The following is an 18,824-nucleotide window of genomic DNA, read 5'->3' as shown; positions in this document are numbered from 1 at the left end:
ATCTGATGATGTGTTGCACCATATCTCCGAAGATGCAAAGAAGGCATGGGATGGGCTTGATAGGATTTTTGGAACTCGAACTAAAAACTCAAAAGTAAAGTTACTCATGCAGTTTTATAAGCTATATGTAAAGGATAGTGCTTCTATGATCACACACATTAACAAGTTTAAGAGCCTAAAAACCCAACTTGCAACTTTAAAGAAGAACATAGATGAGGATGAAGCCATAGCAGTGCTTCTAGCAAGTGTAAATCAAGAACCATATGTGAACCTTGTATCTACCCTAAGTAATATTCCTAATCTCTCATTCAAAGACATTGAGTATTCTCTATTTGATGGAGAAACTGAACTTAAAAACAAGGATGTAAAAGAAATCATCTCAAAGGACAATCTCTTGTACACAAAGGAACTTATGGAGAAAAAGGACATGGACAAGTATTCAACATCAACAACAAGGATCATGTCATATGTCATTATTGTGGTAAGACTAGGCACATGGCAAGTGAATGTTTCCATAGGAAAAGAGCACAACACATGCAAAATGGTAACCATCAAAATCAGTTCATGAATGAAGAAAATGCAGAAGATGCTTCCGCTATATCGACAACAACTTTGACAGATTGTTTTGAAGAAATGATGTATGCTCTAGGAAGAGATGCTCTATGTATCCCATATGCACAATGAGGAGAGTGGAATAACCCAAAGTCTACAAAAACATGTACCTAATAATTATTTCAATGCAATGTCATTATACTTTTTGTCCCTTTACTCAATGTCATTGTCTACACACACAAGATTGTGTTTATGATTCCAAGCTTCCATCTTGAAACCTAATTTACTTGTGTGATAGTGAGTCCTTCTTTTCTACATTATCATGAGTTTTCTTTCTCTTCCATCCGCCATAGGCATGCTCTAGATCCATGCATTCTAACATTATTGCCTACCTCCAACCCTCCCTTCTTCTTAGCGTCTCTTAGCAACTCTCCCTTCCATATAGATTTTATGCCAGCATGTAGTTGCCTCTAGCAAATCACCCAGATGATCCTCATCAGTAATTGGCATTTCAAGCATAACTATCATCAAACCCTCCAAAACTAGCATAGATTTTAGTGGCTCCAATATGGCGCTTATTAGAGATCTTGGTGGAATTCACTTCTAGATAGCAATAACACAACTCTGGATGCTCGTGCTTCATGTAACCCTAGAAAAACTTTCAATGAAGTCATTAAACATGCTCTCATTCATTTCTTGTGGGTGTTGGGAAGTGATGTCCTAGTGTAGATCTAGTGGTTGAAGGTGTGGACATGCGGGTTGTCAATAGTAGTGTCTTATATTTCTGGACCTAAACATCCTCATGATCATGTTGCACTCAATGACATGAAAACTGACTAGCATAATTGTCTAGGACAATAAGCTTGGCTTCAAGGGCTTTGTGACAAAGCCTACTCCAGTTAAGTCACTCGTATCATTCTTTCAAGAGGATCTCCTAAAGGTAGTGTTGAGAGGTTAGGCATGTAAACCCTACATATACAAGGGTGGATAAGGGTAGCTGGGTGTGAATGAACTAGAGGGTAGGGGAAAACCCTAACCCTAGCCATCTAGAGGCTATATAAAGAGCCTAAAGGTCACTCTCTACATAGGAGAGTGTACTTGTTGTACTTGTGAACAACTCACTAACCAAGAACTTCTTCTTGTACTTGAGCTCTCTCTCTCCCTCTTGTACACACTCTCAAGCTCTCACTTTGATATTTCAACATGGTATCAGAGCCATATCTGATCCAACAAGCTTCCTCCATCTACATCCTGACTAACTGCACAAGAAGATCTCATTTTTTCACTTTATCTTCTTCTCCGCCATAGCCAGTCTTGACCACCTGTCAACTATCGAGGACTTGGGGAGAGGAAAGAAGGCAATATCTCTACCTAGTTGCTTCTGAAGATCTCTTCTCCTGGTCAAGGAGTAATAGCACAGCATGATAAAGCCTAACATTGACCACAACAGAGGATAGCATTGCATGTTTTCCTGAAACAAGTGTAGATATGTAGGTGACACATTTTGCGATGCTACACATGAATACGACACATTTTGCGATGCTACGCATGAATGCTGATGAGGGTGCAATTTGGGTGGCTACCATGGGGCTTTGCTAGTCCCCCCTAGTGGGCCATCTCCCCCTTCCTACTAGTTGTTGCAATCATCAAAACCCTAAATATGGATCATAGTGGCAGCCATAGCCACAAGCTTGAAAGCTTTACTTTCTTACTTTTTTCATCTTTTATTGTCATCATCAACAATGATTTTAATCACTAAGTCATTGTCTCTAGAGTTAGTGAATGATCCGTGGCCTTCATGTCAATGATGAATCTTCATTTGGTGGGCATCACTAAGCTTGTCAAGACGAATACTTAACATCTCAAGTGGTCTTAACTTTGAGATGAGTGCTTCTTAGCACTAAAATGCATTTAGTTGTCATTAGTTGTTGCTGCTTTATGATGAAACAAAAATATGGATGTAATTGAAATCTCCTCGTACTCTTCTCTAAGAGTTGAATTTCTCGATCGACCTTGTTCAACCAAATACTCATCCACTAGTCCACAAGATTGGGAGGAGCCAGACGTTCAATCAAAGTTCACTTTATTAAAACCCAAGAAGACAATTAAACCTAAACCAAGGGTTGTCCAAAGGAAAGGACCACCAAAATCTTATTTTGAAGTACTCCACTTGTATAATTTTCAACCTTTCTCATCCTTGCAGTTTTAAGTCTACATAGTTGTAAGGCTATGTGGCAGTTATGAACACATAGATCATTCCCTTCAGTTAGTTGCTTTTATTGGCCATTGCGTAAAGGACTAGACACTACCATTGCCTAGAGCAATCGATAAGACCTTCCTATCATGGTCATGGCTTGTGCCGATGTTAGACCTCAAATTCGTAAGTTTGATGGAAAAGAGTTCCATCCATGGTAGATACTAGTGAAGTATAAAATGATGGAACGGGGCTATTAGCCCTTCATCAAAGGGACCAAGGTTATTGATCCATCAAAACCCTTTTGATGTAGAAGATGATGAAAGAGCCCAAGCCATCATCATGCTTCATGTAGATGAGTCCCTGATTCATCATATTGACCAATTCTCCACTGCCAAGGAGAAAATGGATGAGCTTGAAAAGCTCTGCGGTGCTACAACAAAGAACTCTAAATTTTTTGTTAAGATATAATTTTTTAGCTTGGATTATTAACAAGGAGAAGACCTAGGTAAGTTCATTTCTTACATGAAGGGGCTCATGGCACAAGTAGCCTCAGTTCAAGCTCCAATTCATGATGCAAATACCATTGCCATTCTCTTGAAAGTTGTAAAGACGGTATTTCCAACCCTTGTAACTACTCTTACTAATATCCCTAATCCAACTTTGGAAAGAACCATCTAGTCTTATTTAGATGAGGAGAAAAGAAATCAGAAAGAAGGTAGCACTAGTAAAAGGTCACTCTTAATGTAGAGGAGAGTGTACTAGTTGTACTTGTGAATAACTCACTAAGCAATATCTTCTTATTGTACTTGAGCTTTCTCTCACGCTGTTATGCACACTCTCATGCTCTCACTCTGATATTTTAAGAGGTAGCACCATTGAGACATGGAAGACATTTCATAGCCTATTTTGAGTTTGCATTGAAGAAGGAGTTACTCAAAATGCCACTCTTGGAAAGCAGTATATTTTTTTTTCCCATGAAACCTAAAGAAAAGCTTGTTGAACACTCCACAAAATGATACTTGATCTATTGTTTGGAATGCCCAGAAACCACTAATGAATGCCACTTGAGCTCTAGAGGAGAAGGGAGAGAGATCTAAAGCAATCTCCACTATGGCAGGTTAAAGGAAGCTTGAGGAGAGAGAGAAGAAAGGTTCTTCGTTGAAAAGTAATTGAGATGTAAGCCTTTGCTAACTTCTGAGACTTCATTTTGACCACAAACCTTCAAAATATGCATAAAAACTTAGTGATTACCTGCTAAATCAGCCTTGTTAACTCCAAATATGTCTCTAGCTCCAGCCATAGCTCTACATACCCCTCACAAGAAGGCTGTCATATCTGCATGTAGTATTCCCTATGTACTTGAGTAAAGTAGGGTTTTACTACTTGAAAAAGAAACTAGATTTGAAGAAAAAGAGGGGGAAAAGGACGAAAGAATTGTGCTCTGATACCAACTATAATGAAGATGATTAGAAAGGGAGAAGATAGGAGAGAAAGAGAGAGAGTAGGAGAGAGAAAAACTACAAAAAGAGGGAGATAGGAAGAGAGAGATAGAGGGAGAGAAAGCCACGAAAATTGGAAAGAAAGGTGAAGAGACTTGATTATTCATAAACCAATGCCCTAATTGAGTCTCTTAACACCTTATATACCCCATCGGTATGATCCGGTATTTCTATCCCACTCTTTCTAATGTTAACAAAATATTGTTGTTGTTTGTCTTATCTAGGCCTTACATATATTCAAGCATATGGTTTTGACTTTATTCATAACAAAGTTTCTATATTGCTTTGCAATGTCCAATATTTTTGGTGATGTGAAATCACTTTGCTATAATTATAGTCCATTATTCATAGGCATCTTTATTACAAACACGCTCTCTCTATATGGACTTATCTTCTTAGCTTTCATAGGCATGTTATACTCCCTCTTTTCCTCCTCTTCTCTCTCAAGTGCCTACATACACACAAGATACACACACACACATGACTCTTTTTTGCTAATTTTTAAATACATTTGTAGAAAAACACACATGTGTGCATGTGCACACACACACATTCACATTTTAACCCATTGTTTAGGTTTTTGGGTAGCTACACTATATAATATTTGAGATTTTGAGGGCTTTCACACATCAACTATGTCTCCTTCCCTGCACATTTAATGCTGGTGATTTTCAGCCTTCGCACTGCTAAACTATGCCTCGTTTTACTGATGATGCCTCATTTGGATATTGTTTGAATAAGGGTGCTCAGAATCCCACTTAACTGCTCAACTGGAGCTCGTGTGAAACTGCTTAATTGGAGCTCATGTGATACCTCTACATGATGTGATCCTTTCAAAATCACCACAAGCTAAGATAGTGGCTGTCGGGACCTAATACAGACCCAGAGATCCCACACATCTTGGTGTAGTACACCAACGTAATACAAACATAAAGAAGGCACCCCTCCGACTGAATGTCGTTGCCCCACTACAGATCTCCTACACCTCGAGGATTGGCCCCAAGATGCATTGCTCTAACATAAAGCACATATGAATACGCTCCACTCTTATTTATTTCAAACGTTCGAGGATATAAAATTTCTTCACTTGATAATTTCCCAAAGATTCGATCATCTAGCCTACAACTTGGGTTTCCTCACAACTTGGCGTAGGTCATGGTCTCAAAATTCAGCTCTTAGTGGGAGTATGGTGTAGGATGTGCAGGTGGGGTGAGAACTCAAGAGTAGGATATGTAGTTTATGATTTAGGGTGGGTTGTACCTAAGTGGACCTAACTCACAAATGGATAGGGTGTGAACGTACTGGGAAGCCTTAATGGGGGGGCGGGGGGCAGAGCTGATAGTATGGCTGGCCCTACTCAAGATTGGCGTGAGTGCTTTGCAGGAACTGCCAGCTTCATGGACTTGTTAGCTCAGCTTTCTCGACAGGTACTCCGTGAGAGCAGCTGAGGACGACGTGGCTAGACATCTGAAGAGGTTGCAGTACACTGGCGCATGGAGCTTCATGTAGCTAGCCTGGACTGATGACTTATACGTACCAGTCCGCTTTGCATAATAGTATTGTCACCGCTGTCGCTCTGTCGTTTACATGCACCCCACCCGTGTCTTATTTCTTACACATTGTTTTTAATCCGATTTCATGTCCGCATTCAGTTTTATTCCTATAATTGGTCTTTTAACGGTTTTTTCATAAATGCTTAATATGGATCATTTTCAACTCTAGTGGAGGGAATATACTATATAGTTAGAAAGATGCACACATTGATCGATTGTTTATCATGTCAAGCACTCTCACTCAAAATATTGCTGGATACATTACTTAGTAGTATGGACCTTTCTCAAGCACCTACCCTCCTCGAGCTGTGTCATGGCGCCCTCTCATATACATTATGCTTAGATAATATCTCCCCTAGTCGATTATGCAAATATACAAGTAGACAAGCTTCTTTATTTTTGTTCAATAATCGATGAGCCTTCTGGTGTACTCAGTGGACATACTTTTCTAATGTTGATGTTAGGAAGTAGCTCTATGGCACTCATTTGTATCTTCCTCAACTATTGGCTATCCTTGATTTATATCTTTGATAGTAATACTCATATATGTATAGGTAGCCTTAATGTTGCTGCTACTATATCATGCCTTCTTAGAAGACTAGGCATATCATAATCTACGAATGCAGAATCATATGAGCTTTTGTGAGTGGTGTTATCTTCCAACCTGGTCATTGTATCTTGCTCATCCTGCTTGCACATCTTTTAGGTTACGCCTTCATCATCTTATCATGATTTTGTGTGGTTCTAATTTCATGCATAAAGGTTTATGATTTGCCCATTGAAAGTAATTATGTAAGCACAAGCCTCTGATTCCTCAAATTTCACAAACCCCTTGATGTTGTGGTAATTAGTCTTAGATACATACTTGAATAGTTGCTTGTTCATGATAGGATGGTCTCTACTTTTGATATCAATTAAAGTAGTACTCTCTAACTTTAGCTATAGAAATTATGTACATAGTTTTATAACGTGGTACATTACATGCTTTGGAAATAAATTAGAGTTTGTCTAAGAGGTATTCAAAATGGGTTGAAATAAATCTTACAGTGAAGACTGAGACTTAGGTTGTTGTCCTCGAAGAAGTGTTTTAAGATTATGTTTATGTGTCTTGGAAAAGTTTGAGATGAGTTAAAGTTGGTTGTCACTAACTTGTATATTACATAAGTCACTAAGAGAAATGAGATACACTCTTTAAAGATGAGGTGTTGGGCTTAAGAGTAGAATGTATAAAAGAAAAGCCTATTGATTGGCTAACACCAAGAACTCCTAACATGGAAATGAAAGGGCTACTTATAAATTTGTTATTTGATGTACATGAGTTGCTTTTCAATCTTGATTTTTTTTCTTGTGATCTTGTCTAAGGGTTTTTAGGACTTTATTGGTACATCAATTTGCTTTAACTAGTGACGTTCTACATGCACACTTGGGTTTTTTGGGCTAATGGTGATTCATATCTTAATGGCCTAGAACCAGAGGACTCCATCTTTAGTGTAGTTGCATTCTTTCCTATATTTTTGTAGCTTGTAGCTTGAGAATTACAAATACTTTGCTTTGTGTCCATATCCCAAGTCTCTTTTTTTAAAAATGCAAACATAGAAAGAATATATATTAAGTGATAAAAGAGAAATTTACAACCTCTTTCTCAAAAAAGAGAGTAGGAGAAGGCTATCTCTCAAAGAAAATATGGCTAGGGAAACTAAATTACGATCACACTTGTACTTTGGAGAAGGCTTTCACTACAATTCGGTAGATATGCTTCTTACTCTTCAGAGAGTTGAAAAGAGCTACAAGATCACTTACTATCTTCTCATACACATTCTCAATGTCATGCTTGCTAAATTTCCATCTTCCACTACTTGTATCGTTCCTGCACCCTTAGATATTGTTGCAGACCACTGCACTAATCATTGCCCAAATCAGCCAAGCTTCCTCAGTCATAGTGCCACGGTCCCCTAGAAGAGCTTGTTTAAGGATACTGTCACTAAAGAAGCCAGCTTTGAACATTAGATTCTCCACCTTTTTCCAAACTTTCCTTACTCGACTACACTCCCAGAATAAGTGTGGGATGATTTCTTCACTTATGTTGCAGAGCACACAGAGGGGGTTTGAAGCGCAGAAAGAGTTGGGTCTTTTTCCTAGTCAGGAGGGTCAGGAATAGAATCCTCTGCATAAAGATATTGTCTAAAGATGGGGATGGCACTCCAAACTATTTTACCTCTTCCCTCCCAAACTTCCACTGAGTCAAAGGGGAACCTGTTGAACCATTTGGTTTTCAACCTATGCAGGTAGATAGGAGAGGGGATGTGAAAGTGTTTCCTTTTTTTTTGCCTTATCTAGGCGAACACCTAATGGGGTTTGGAGTGCTCTTCGGGGGGGAGGAGGGACATGACAGTAATCTTCCTTTTTGTGCTCAAAAACTTCTACAACCCAGGTGAGTTCTTCATTTGAAAGGGAGAAATCCCAGTTTAGTTCCCTACATGATTTAAAATTGGCTTCATGTACATTTCATAAATCTAACCATTGGCTTAGCCCCTCACATTTATCTTAGAGTATAGAGACTTGTTATTGAAATTGGGGAGTAATCACCCTTATAGGCCCTTTTTTGAGACCAATTTGGCTAGAGCATAGACTGGTCACCTTTGGGGTTCTTTTTCCGAATTGCAGCTATTAGAAAGGACATCCAACAGAGTAGCATGTTCCTAGCTACTTTAGAGCCTTTAATTTTGATTGTAAACCCATCTCCCATCAGGATCTCTATGAAACTTAGGCCTTGCATCTTGGGGGAGCAATGAGCTTGCTGCAAAAGAAGTTGATGATGGAGTGCAAGGGTTGACTCCAATCTATATTTTGAAGCAGGGCAGTGAGAAAGACATTCTTGCTGCTTTGTAGCAACTAACCTTCTCTAATCCCCATCCCAAGTCTCTTGGCTCATAATAACCATTCCTTCATGACTTTGTCAAGTTAAGGACACACAAACACACACACGTACAATATTGTATACACCATGGTGTTCAAACTCTTGTAAGCAAAATTGCCTCAATCCAAAACCTTGAAACTAAACTTCTTTGAGTTTTGATTAATTCGTAACTAATAATGTATATGTGTGTTTTTCTTAGGACTTTAGTGGAACATCAGTTTCCTTTAACTTCATGGAAATGAATTTTCTACATCCATACTTGGGCTTTTTGGGCTTATTGTGCTTCATCCATCATCATGTGAAAGGTGTAAATGTCTTTAAAAGTTTTCATAAAAGGCGTAGTAACAATTTTAGAAAGGTGTAGCAATAATTTTAGAAGGAGAGAAAAATGATACATAAAAGACAAAATGACATCACATGTTGCCACTAGGCATGGCATATGGGTCCCATGACCATATGTCCTAGCACCAAGGGACACAATGTTTGGAACACTATTACCTACACATAACATGGAGTCTAGGTCCCATGTCTTAATGGCATGGCAACAAAGGATACCATATTTAGTGTAGTTGTACTTTTTGCATAATTTTGTAGCTTATAGCTTGAGAATTACATGTACTTTGCATTGTGTCCATATCCCAATTAGGCACTTTGCTCATAATAACCATTCCTTCATGACTTTGTCAAGTCTAAGGGGGCACACACACACACACATTTTCCAATTTGGTATTTAATAGATTATATCCTTTATTTGTAGGAATTATTCCTCTCCTTTGCAAAGCTTAATACCCTTTTGAAGCTTGCCCAAAAGTAAACAATGTAAATGGTTGAATATAGTAATATCCGAAAGATGATATGCTTGTCATTGGCTCTTTTTATGTGGATACGAAACATCCTCAGCATGAGGGGAATTTCAAAAAATGGCATGAGATCTTGGACTTTGAATCGGAACATAGCATTTTTTGAACCGAAAAACAAAAATGATACAATATGCATCAAAGTACATTCAAAATTAGTACATTTCTAGGAAGTGAGCTCGAGGATGGCTTGTTAAAAGACAACTAGTAAAGATGGAGACTTTCAATGATATAGTGAGGAGTGTTAAAACTACCTTGGTAGAAGTTACCAAGTTTGCGGCACATGAAATAAGAGAACGGTTCCCAAGAGATTATCTATTGGAGGTAATGTCAATAGTTTATCCACAATTTTGGAACCACCAACAAGACATGGATGTAATTCGAGTTCAATAAAAGTGTCAATGTCCTTAAAGATCACTTTGAAAAAGTTGTACAAGTATAAGAGTCCAAAGAAGCCATCTCAGTACTAGATGTGGATGCACTTTTAGAACAATCACAATGATTTGGAGAGACTATATGGCATCAATTCACTGAACTTACCGATCCTACAAAATCAGATGCCATTACTTGATTATGAAATAGGTTGAGATTCTCCAAGGTCATATGTCTAAATATTTTTAGCTTGGTGACTTAGCTTAGACAACTATTTTAGGATCATTGGAGGATGAAATAATGTTTAGTATCATGGATTTTTGAAAAATAAGATGTACAAATGGGCTAAGCACATACTTGGATCTCTGCATGAGATCATATAACACCATATTGGGAAATATGGGAATTTCCCATAAGTTTGGGACAAGTGGTCAAATATTTGGATTTGTCATAACTTAAACACTATAACTTCAAATTGAGTGATCTATAGCTCAATAGATTCCATTTTTCAAGCGCTTTTCAATGATAGGTCACATCATATGGTTTTGAGAAACTTATGGGCATGTTATCCTAGTGCCACCTTTTTAGTATTCAAAAAATGGAAATTGGGAGATTCCCAAACTCACTAATATTGTGATATATGTTTCAAAGTTCTCAATAGAGAACTTTTCATATGATTGAGACTTAGCATGTTGGATATCAACTAATGCTTAGAGAAATCATTTGGATATCAATACAAGGTCGATTGTACCAACAACATCTTCAACAAACCTAGATAAAAATGATGCACCTAGTACCATTGTATGAAAAGCTTGAGACATTCAAGCATTTTTCTTTGTAGATAATGAACTTGAATAGAATAGCTTTTCAATAGACAATGTAATTCAATGTTACAATATATCTAATCAATGTATTATCTATGGATATTTGCTCATAAAAAGATTGAGCAAATATCCAATGTAATTCAATAGACAATGTAATTCAATGTTACAATATATCTAATCAATGTATTATCTATGGATATTTGCTCATAAAAAGATTCAGCTTTGATAATTTTGTATTTAATGATTTACTTTACTTTAGTTACATTATTATTTTTTCATTAACATGGTTGAATTATCTTTCATTATATGCTTTTGTAGCTCGGTATCTTATTGTCAATAAAAGTTTACCATTATAAGTGTAAAAGCAACACTTTTAAAGTTCTATTTCTTTATGAGTCTCATAGGAAGTATTTGCTAGTCCGATTATAAGATTACTTTTATATAGAAAAAAAATCTCCTTACTTTTAACTAAGCTAGAACTTTCACCACATATTCTATAGCATTAAAGTGAACCCTGCTCAATAACTTTGTGTGACATGTTGCTCTAATTAACCCTTGACTATTGAAACTAACTTGAGATTGAGATACCACAAATTTAAACTTGAAAATGAGATGGTCAATAGAATTAGACCCTAATTTTGTTACAAGGTAGTAGTACTTAGATCACTCAAGATACATTCATAAGAGATCATTGTTTGCCAATGGACACTACTCAAAATGCACGGCCTTAATATCAAATATCATTACCAACTGGTAGTGCTTCACTATATCAATAGAAATAAAATATTCAATTTATATGAGATTTTCCTCATAATGCTAAAGTTATTTTCACATTATGTTGTCTCAAATTTACCAAATGAAGCTATTAATAAATATTCATATAATAGTTGTGGCCATTCTAATTTTAAAGCTGCACAAATTGTTGATCTACTAGCTCATGTAAAATTGTCCTTCAAAAAGAGTTTGATATTCATGAGCTTGAATCAACATATCAAAAGTTATGTGGTAAGAATAAGGAGTTTCATGTCCAAAAGGGAGTTAATGATTGAAGAGGTGGGTGGCAATCTTCATCTATATGATAGTGACCTAGGCCTCAAGGATGTGAACAAATTTAAAGTTTTAGGTTGGTACCACCCATGATGAGTGTGTCCAATAGGCAATAGTTTGACAAGAAAAAATATATAAATAGACATAATAACTCTAACCATGCATCAATATGAGGCCATGAGGTGTTAGGTTGTCATTTCAAGTTGAAGTAATTTAACGACCCATTGGAGCACTTCAACCTTTGTAAGAGCAAATTTGTTGTTAATCGCTTATTTAGGAGAAATAACCAAAATGCCTATGTAGTTTGTAAATACCGTTGTGCATATATTTCTTTAATTGCTTTAAGCTTTGCCTAGTAGCATATTCCTTTGGAAAGGACCTACATGTGAGTGTCTTAAATAATAACCACCATTGTGACTGAATTGAAGAATAATGATATTTGTCTCCGTGATTCATATGTTTCTTGTCTCGGGTGTAGAATATTGTAGAAAATCATAGCTCTATCATCCCGTACTTATGAAAACAACCATCCTCATAAAAACTTGTGAAAACATGTTCTGTCAAACCACCATTGAGTGAGTGACTTAAATACCATAGAAAATCATCGTTTTATCATCTCATTCGTATGAAACATAATTGTCCCCGTGATAGCTCTCAAAGTATGTTATATAAACAATATCTGTAAAGTTATAAGAAATGTGTTGAGATTTTGGGAAAATTTAAAGGGTATTTTGAAATATTTGACAAAATGAGAAAGATGTTTCGAGAATTTTGGTCAAACATGAAAAGAACTTGTGCTTGATCATTCTTCTTAAGTTGTATTACATATTTTTGACTTAATAGTAGTGTTCATGAAAACCTAAGATTTAAGGTAAAATTGATTGCAAAATTTTTGAAAACCCCTTCAAAATTTAAGAAAGAAGATTGAAATTCTCAAAAAATTTAGTTATAAAAATGGCAAACATATGCAATTTGATTCAAAAATGCTTCCATGATTTGAAGTTAAAGGTTTTTGTATGTATTGATTGAGGTTTAATATAAAATGAATTGCAAAGATGTGGAAAAACCCTTCGAAATCTAGGAAAGAAGATTTAGAACCTTGAGCTTCTTAAAGGTTTTAGTTATAAAAATGGCAAGCATATGTAATTTGATTAAAAAATCCTTCTATGATTTTGAGTTGAAGGTTTTTGCATTTGCTGCTGAAAATGTTTTTTGTGAGAGCTGCTAATGCGAAGGGGGGAAAAGAGAAGGAAAGTGCAAAATACAAGCTATGGGCTCTCGTGACACACATAAATGTACACACACACACACGCTCACGTTCTCTCTCTCTCTCTCTCTCTCTCTCTCTCTCTCTCATGTTAGTGGTTATAGAAGTCCATCCCAGGTAAGTTGCGTATCCTCTCCTACCAGCCTCGTCATAGCTTTCCTTCATTAGAAAACACGCAAAGGGCCATGTTGGGAGCCACATGCATTCACTGCCTTCTCGTACAGACAGATAGGGAGAACATTTGATGTCCTCTACCAGCTCCAGCTGCTCCAGCTCCCCCCTCCCAATCCCCCCCTTCCTTTTTCAAGACATGGTGAGCCTGCATCCCTACAATCCATGGATCCAAGAACAGACAAAAGAGCAGGCAAAAACCAGCTCGGTGCACCAAGCATGGGAGCTGCTCACGACACTGCCATTAATCCCACTAATCACAGTAGTTTAGTCACTCAGCCTGCTAACACTGCCACTGCTGTTACTACCACCACTACTAATAATCATACTAGCTTAGTTACTAATAACAGTGCCCGTGATACTACCAATCACACCAGTTCAGTCACTGAGCCACGTGCTAGCTCAATCCATTCAGCTTCCTCTGAACACTATAGCCCTGCCAATTCAGCTGCTTCCACTGAACACCCTATCTCAGTCTGTATGCTAGAAGGGGTCCTGCTCAAATCACACACATTCTTCCCTTACTACATGCTGGTCTCCCTCGAGGCCGGCGGCCCCGTTCGCGCACTGATCCTGCTCCTCGCATCGCCCCTCATATGGACCGTGTCTACACTCGTCTCAGAGACCTTATCTATCCGCATCATGATCTTCATCTCTATGGCTGGCCTCAAGCTTTCCGAGGTCTGTGAGGTGGCCAAAGCTGTTCTGCCCAAGTTCTTCATGGATGACATCAACCATCATGCAGATGCATGTATGGTGTTCCTCTGCAGTAGACACAAATGTGTGCTCACATCCCATCCTAGGGTCATGGTGGATCATTTCCTCAGCTCTCACTTGCGTGTTGAGAAGGTGGTAGGCACTGAGCTTCATACAACCAAAACCGGCTACTGCACCGGAACCATAGGCAGAGCTGGTGTGCTTGGGGAGAAAGAGAAGCTTGATTCTGCAAAGGAGTTCTTTGGAGACACCCCCCCTGATGTGGGTTCTGGCTCTAAGCTTACCAAGCCCTTCTTGTCCTTTTGTAGAGTGAGTCACTTCATAAGCATTCTGTCAGTTTTAGGCGACTTATCTTGTAACATGCATTGCTAGAAAGCTTAATCAGATTATCAATTACCTTGCAGAGTAAAATAGGTAAAAATCACAAAAGTGCATATTCAGGTGAGACTCTAGATTCACTAGAAAATGATAAAAACAGCTAGACTAGCAGACTTTAATCAGCCATTACATAATTGGTGTTCACTTTCCTCCAAAGACCACCCCTTTTTTCAATTATAGCAGTAACTGGATGTCTTTCACGGCATGTGGTTATTCTAAGGAATGGTACCCTCTATGAAGCCAGCTTAGCCAAATTGTAAGTTTACTGAATTTGTCCTGCTGTCTGAATATAGAAAGAATTGTGGAAGCAGCTATACTAATGTACAGCGTTGTTTAACAGATTTAGGCATTGACTTGATGATATGCCATATGCTACTTCTGGTTGCTGTGTAAGGTGCAGCAAATCTCAATAATCTTTCGTACAGCGAACCGAATGCATACTTAAAAAGAACCCAAAGCAGATGAGAATGTCTTATTGCTGCGTACTGGTTGTCATTTCTAAGACGATCTGCAGAAAGAGTTGTGAATGTGCTTGTAGTTGTAGGGGTTTTTACCCTAATTTGCTGAGAAGAGTTTTGCATGCCAGCAAATCCTTGCATTCTGTGTTTTGCAATGGATCTGGCTCAAATTTACTCACATGGTGAACCAACCTTATCTGGACAATCAAATACTATTCTGCAAGTTTCCCCATACTTCTTCAGGACTGCTAGCTTTAGATATAACCAGTTCATTAATAAGTTGATAGAAGCCATATTAAGATTAAGGTGGAGTTTTCGACTAAAGTGACAGTCTTGTATTTTCGTGCTCCCAAAACAGGAAGGCTTGATGGTTTCACATGCCGACAAGCCGCATGTTGGACACAGGGTTGTCAAAGAACCTTCTTTAAATCCTCTCGTGTTTCACGATGGCCGACTTATTCTGCGGCCGACACCATTTGCATGCAGTGCTATGTGTCTGTGGGCACCGTTCGGCCTGATACTTGGAATCTTTCGATTGGTTGCAGGCTCTACACTTCCTCGGTGTGTTTTTTATCCTGTCATGGCTCTTCTGGGAATCAAACTCAGGGTGGGTGGTGCACCCCCTCTAGATGATCAAGGTAAGCTGTTGACTCCTCTCTCTCTCTCTCTCTCTCTCAGGTTTTGGATCATGACAGATTCTATCACCTCTTGCAAAACCCACTAATATCTGGTTGGCAAAATAACTGAAAATATATGGGGATCGGGAAATGATGGTGTCAGAGAACATACGGATTAAACGATGGTACTGAGGCATCATGGATCTCAATTGTTTTTATTCCTATCACTATTCACCTGTTATTCATAGCCCTCATGCATCTCCTCATTGTTGGAACCCTTTCCTGTATCCACCCATGCATCTCTTCATTGCTGGAGCCCTTTGTTGTATTGGGCTGTATTGATTCTTGATATAGACATTGCATTGGAAAGTATTATATTGACTTTGTATATTTCGTGGATTAAGTTGTTTATCCTTCATTGCTAGATTGTCTAGCCTTGTATGTTAAGGCAAGATGGGTGATTTGCTTAGATCACCTGGCGGCAATGTCAGGCCTGGCCAAAGAGTGGTTGTACCCTGTCCTTAAGAAGTGGTGACCTAGAAGTGATGTATTTGATTGGGCCATGATGGGCCATAGTACGCAAACATGGCGACTCATTCTTCATCTGAAAAAGCTCTGATCAATTGCTAGATTGCTTTTAATCTTTTACAGGAGATGCTGACCCTGGAATCCTCTATGCCTGCACACACAGAACCCCAGCCGATCCTCTCTTTGTGTCTGCGGCATTGGGGCGACATGTACTGGCACTGACCTATAGCCTTAGTAGGCTGACCGAGATCCTATCCCCTGTGCGGACGATGAGGCTGACGAGGAACCGGCAAAAGGATTCAGAGATTATCCGAAGCAGCTTGAAGGTGGACGACCTGATCATGTGCCCAGAGGGGACGACATGCCGGGAGCCATTCCTGCTGAGGTTCAGCTCTCTGTTTGCAGATGTTGCAGAGAGGGTGGTTCCTGTGGCCTTGAATGTGCATTTGGGGCTATTCCATGCCACTAGTGCAAGAGGATACAAGTACATGGACCCTGTTTTCCTGCTCCTGAATCCACAACTAGCATATAATGTCAGGTTTCTGGAGCCGCTGAGGATGACGCAGCTCCATGCCGAGGGCAAATCCAGCATTGAGATTGCCAATTTTGCGCAGAAGCAGCTGGCTGACGCTTTAGGGTTCCAATGCACCATGTTCACAAGGCGTGACAAGTACACTTACTTGGCCGGAACTGATGGCACTGTGAAGCTGTGACAACCCTTCCATGGCTCTGTACATATCGTTTATGTTTCACCATCAAGATCCTCCTCCTTTCCCTTCTGCTCTGTCTGTGCCACGGGATGGCCATGTGCAAGCTCGACGAAGGTTGTGAATGGCATTTCATAAACACATCACTGTGTGTCGTTTCTTCTCTTCGCCTCTCTCCCCCTCGTCTTCCAAAATTCTGGGTATGGCCTTTCACAGCACGCTGCACACATCTCTCTCCTCTCCACCTTTGTCTCTTCTGCCATTGGTTCAAACATCCCCACTCCTTAAAACAAGATGATGTTATCACAAGGGCTTGCAAAGATGAGAGGAGGGCAAGGTTCAAACACTTCACTGAGATGGGAGTTGTGTCAAAGCCAAGTTCAATTCATACAGACGAACCAATCGATTTCAGCTCTCCATGTAGAGGGGTACTAAAGCTAGGTTTAATTGCTAGGAATGAGTTGGTGGATTTTAAACTCTACACTTATGGGGCACTTTGACGGTAATGTCATAAACAATAGATTGCCAAAGTGTCGTCATATTTATAAATAAACATCCCAATACTTACTTTAGTGTGAGGAAACAATCTGATCATGAACAAAAGTGATTTGCAAAAGTATTAACATAATGTCCTTAGAACCTAGTACTACAATGTCAAGTAAGAAATGAATACTTGGGCCAATTTTAAGCATAATGGCAATATAAGCATTGGGAGAACTCTGAGGCGGAGTGTGCAAGTTTTGGGTGGGAACTGTTTGTTTATTGTGTGCGGTCCTAACACCTATATGCTACCAAACCTATATGCAAGGAAAGAGAGCATGTGAGAAGCATGCTTATATCAAGGCCAAGTCCAGAGGACCAATGACAATGCAAGTCTGGAGATAGGCTCATATGCCACTCATGCGAAGTCAAGAAGTTTCAATTTGCAAGTGATGGCTCTTGCTATGTGGCCACTCGGCATAAGATCAATTAAGCCAAATGTCAAAAAATGGATGTTGCAAACTACCGGATTCATAAGGCAAACATCTTCATACCTTTCGAGTTTTTGAGCTCAAGCAATTATGACTTTGTTATAGCAAGATTATTGTGCTATTTCATGGGAAGAGTCCTCATCTATTGACGAGTTTGATAGATGGTTCATAAGCCCAATGTGGCCTTGTTTATTATAAATTTATTGGCAATGGATTCTACCTCACTTTGTTGGGTTCATGGCAGGAACATGAGTGGGTATTGTCATGCTCCTTGGGTTTAAGGGGAAAATGGTCTATTGTATATCTTGATCAGGGACCTTTCCATTGGGAGATGTTTTGCTAATTCAATGTTAGATTTGGGTATTCTTTTCCAACCTACATGTAATATTGGAAGGGGAAGTTAAAACGATTGCTTTAGCTCTGGGAAACGTGCTTTATGTTCCACCACTTCCTCATAATCCTAGAGGAGAAAGAGGGACTTGCATTTTGTGGGATAGGTGCAATGGACTACTTGAGATTCAAGATCGTAGAAATTGTGTTCAAAGTTAAGTTCTCCCAAAATCTTGATGCATGTTATCTTTGCCATGAGTTCGAGCATTTTGCAAGATCTTTCCCTAAGAAGAATGGGAAGAAGAAAGAGGTCATGAAAGAAAAGAAGGGTGAAGATAGTAGTAAAGCCAAGAATGAAGAGCAGAGTGACAAGGAGAAAGAAGTACAGGGGACTAGCCCCTACAAAGAAGGATGTTGGGCCTTCAAGATGGAGGAGATGTTGGATCCAAATGAAGTTGGCAAAGAGAAGCCTGATTGGCAAGCAAGTCTAAAGAGTGGGTAAAAGTTATCAGGAAAAGATAATAATGAAAACAAGAAGGAGAATGAAGTGCCAACAACAAAATTGGACAAGTGCTAGTAGTGGGCAAGGTAATGGTAGTGAAAAGGGAGAGAAAAGGAATCAAATGACCATATTCAAGAATATGGCTAGCAAAACATAGGGCTTCACAAATGTGTACATGCCTCTAGGAGAACTAGATCCTAACTAAACTTACCCTAATCAACTAGAATGTGAAGATTTTTCTCTGCCAATAGACAAAGTGATTGCTATTGAGATTGATTAAGATTGAGAAATATGATGTGCTTATAATTCAAGAATTCAAAACTAGAGCAAACCAATAATTAAATACAGAGGCAAGGGGTT

At 38.8% G+C, this 18,824-nt stretch overlaps 1 protein-coding gene across 2 annotated transcripts; it reads left to right on the top strand.

Annotated features, from left to right (window-relative positions):
* The first annotated feature begins 13,167 nt into the window (after positions 1-13,167).
* Positions 13,168-17,870, top strand: LOC148038311 (glycerol-3-phosphate acyltransferase RAM2-like). 2 transcript variants are annotated; one of them, XM_087670475.1, is made up of 3 exons: positions 13,168-14,234; positions 15,168-15,447; positions 16,078-17,870. In XM_087670475.1, the coding sequence occupies exons 1-3, from the start codon at positions 13,422-13,424 to the stop codon at positions 16,665-16,667; spliced, it is 1,683 nt and encodes a 560-aa protein (XP_087526601.1). In that variant the 5' UTR covers positions 13,168-13,421; the 3' UTR covers positions 16,668-17,870. The 2 variants fall into 2 exon arrangements, with proteins under 2 accessions (XP_087526601.1, XP_087526593.1); XM_087670467.1 differs by having other exon boundaries at positions 13,169-14,282; positions 16,078-17,869.
* Positions 17,871-18,824: the final 954 nt, after the last annotated feature.

The sequence above is a fragment of the Lygodium microphyllum genome, chromosome 3 (genome assembly GCF_053477565.2).
Source record: "Lygodium microphyllum isolate KBCC chromosome 3, Lygodium_microphyllum_v1.1.10, whole genome shotgun sequence".
Lineage (NCBI taxonomy): Eukaryota > Viridiplantae > Streptophyta > Polypodiopsida > Schizaeales > Lygodiaceae > Lygodium > Lygodium microphyllum.
Note: the sequence above shows the minus strand (reverse complement) of the source record. Positions and strands in the feature narration are given on the sequence as shown.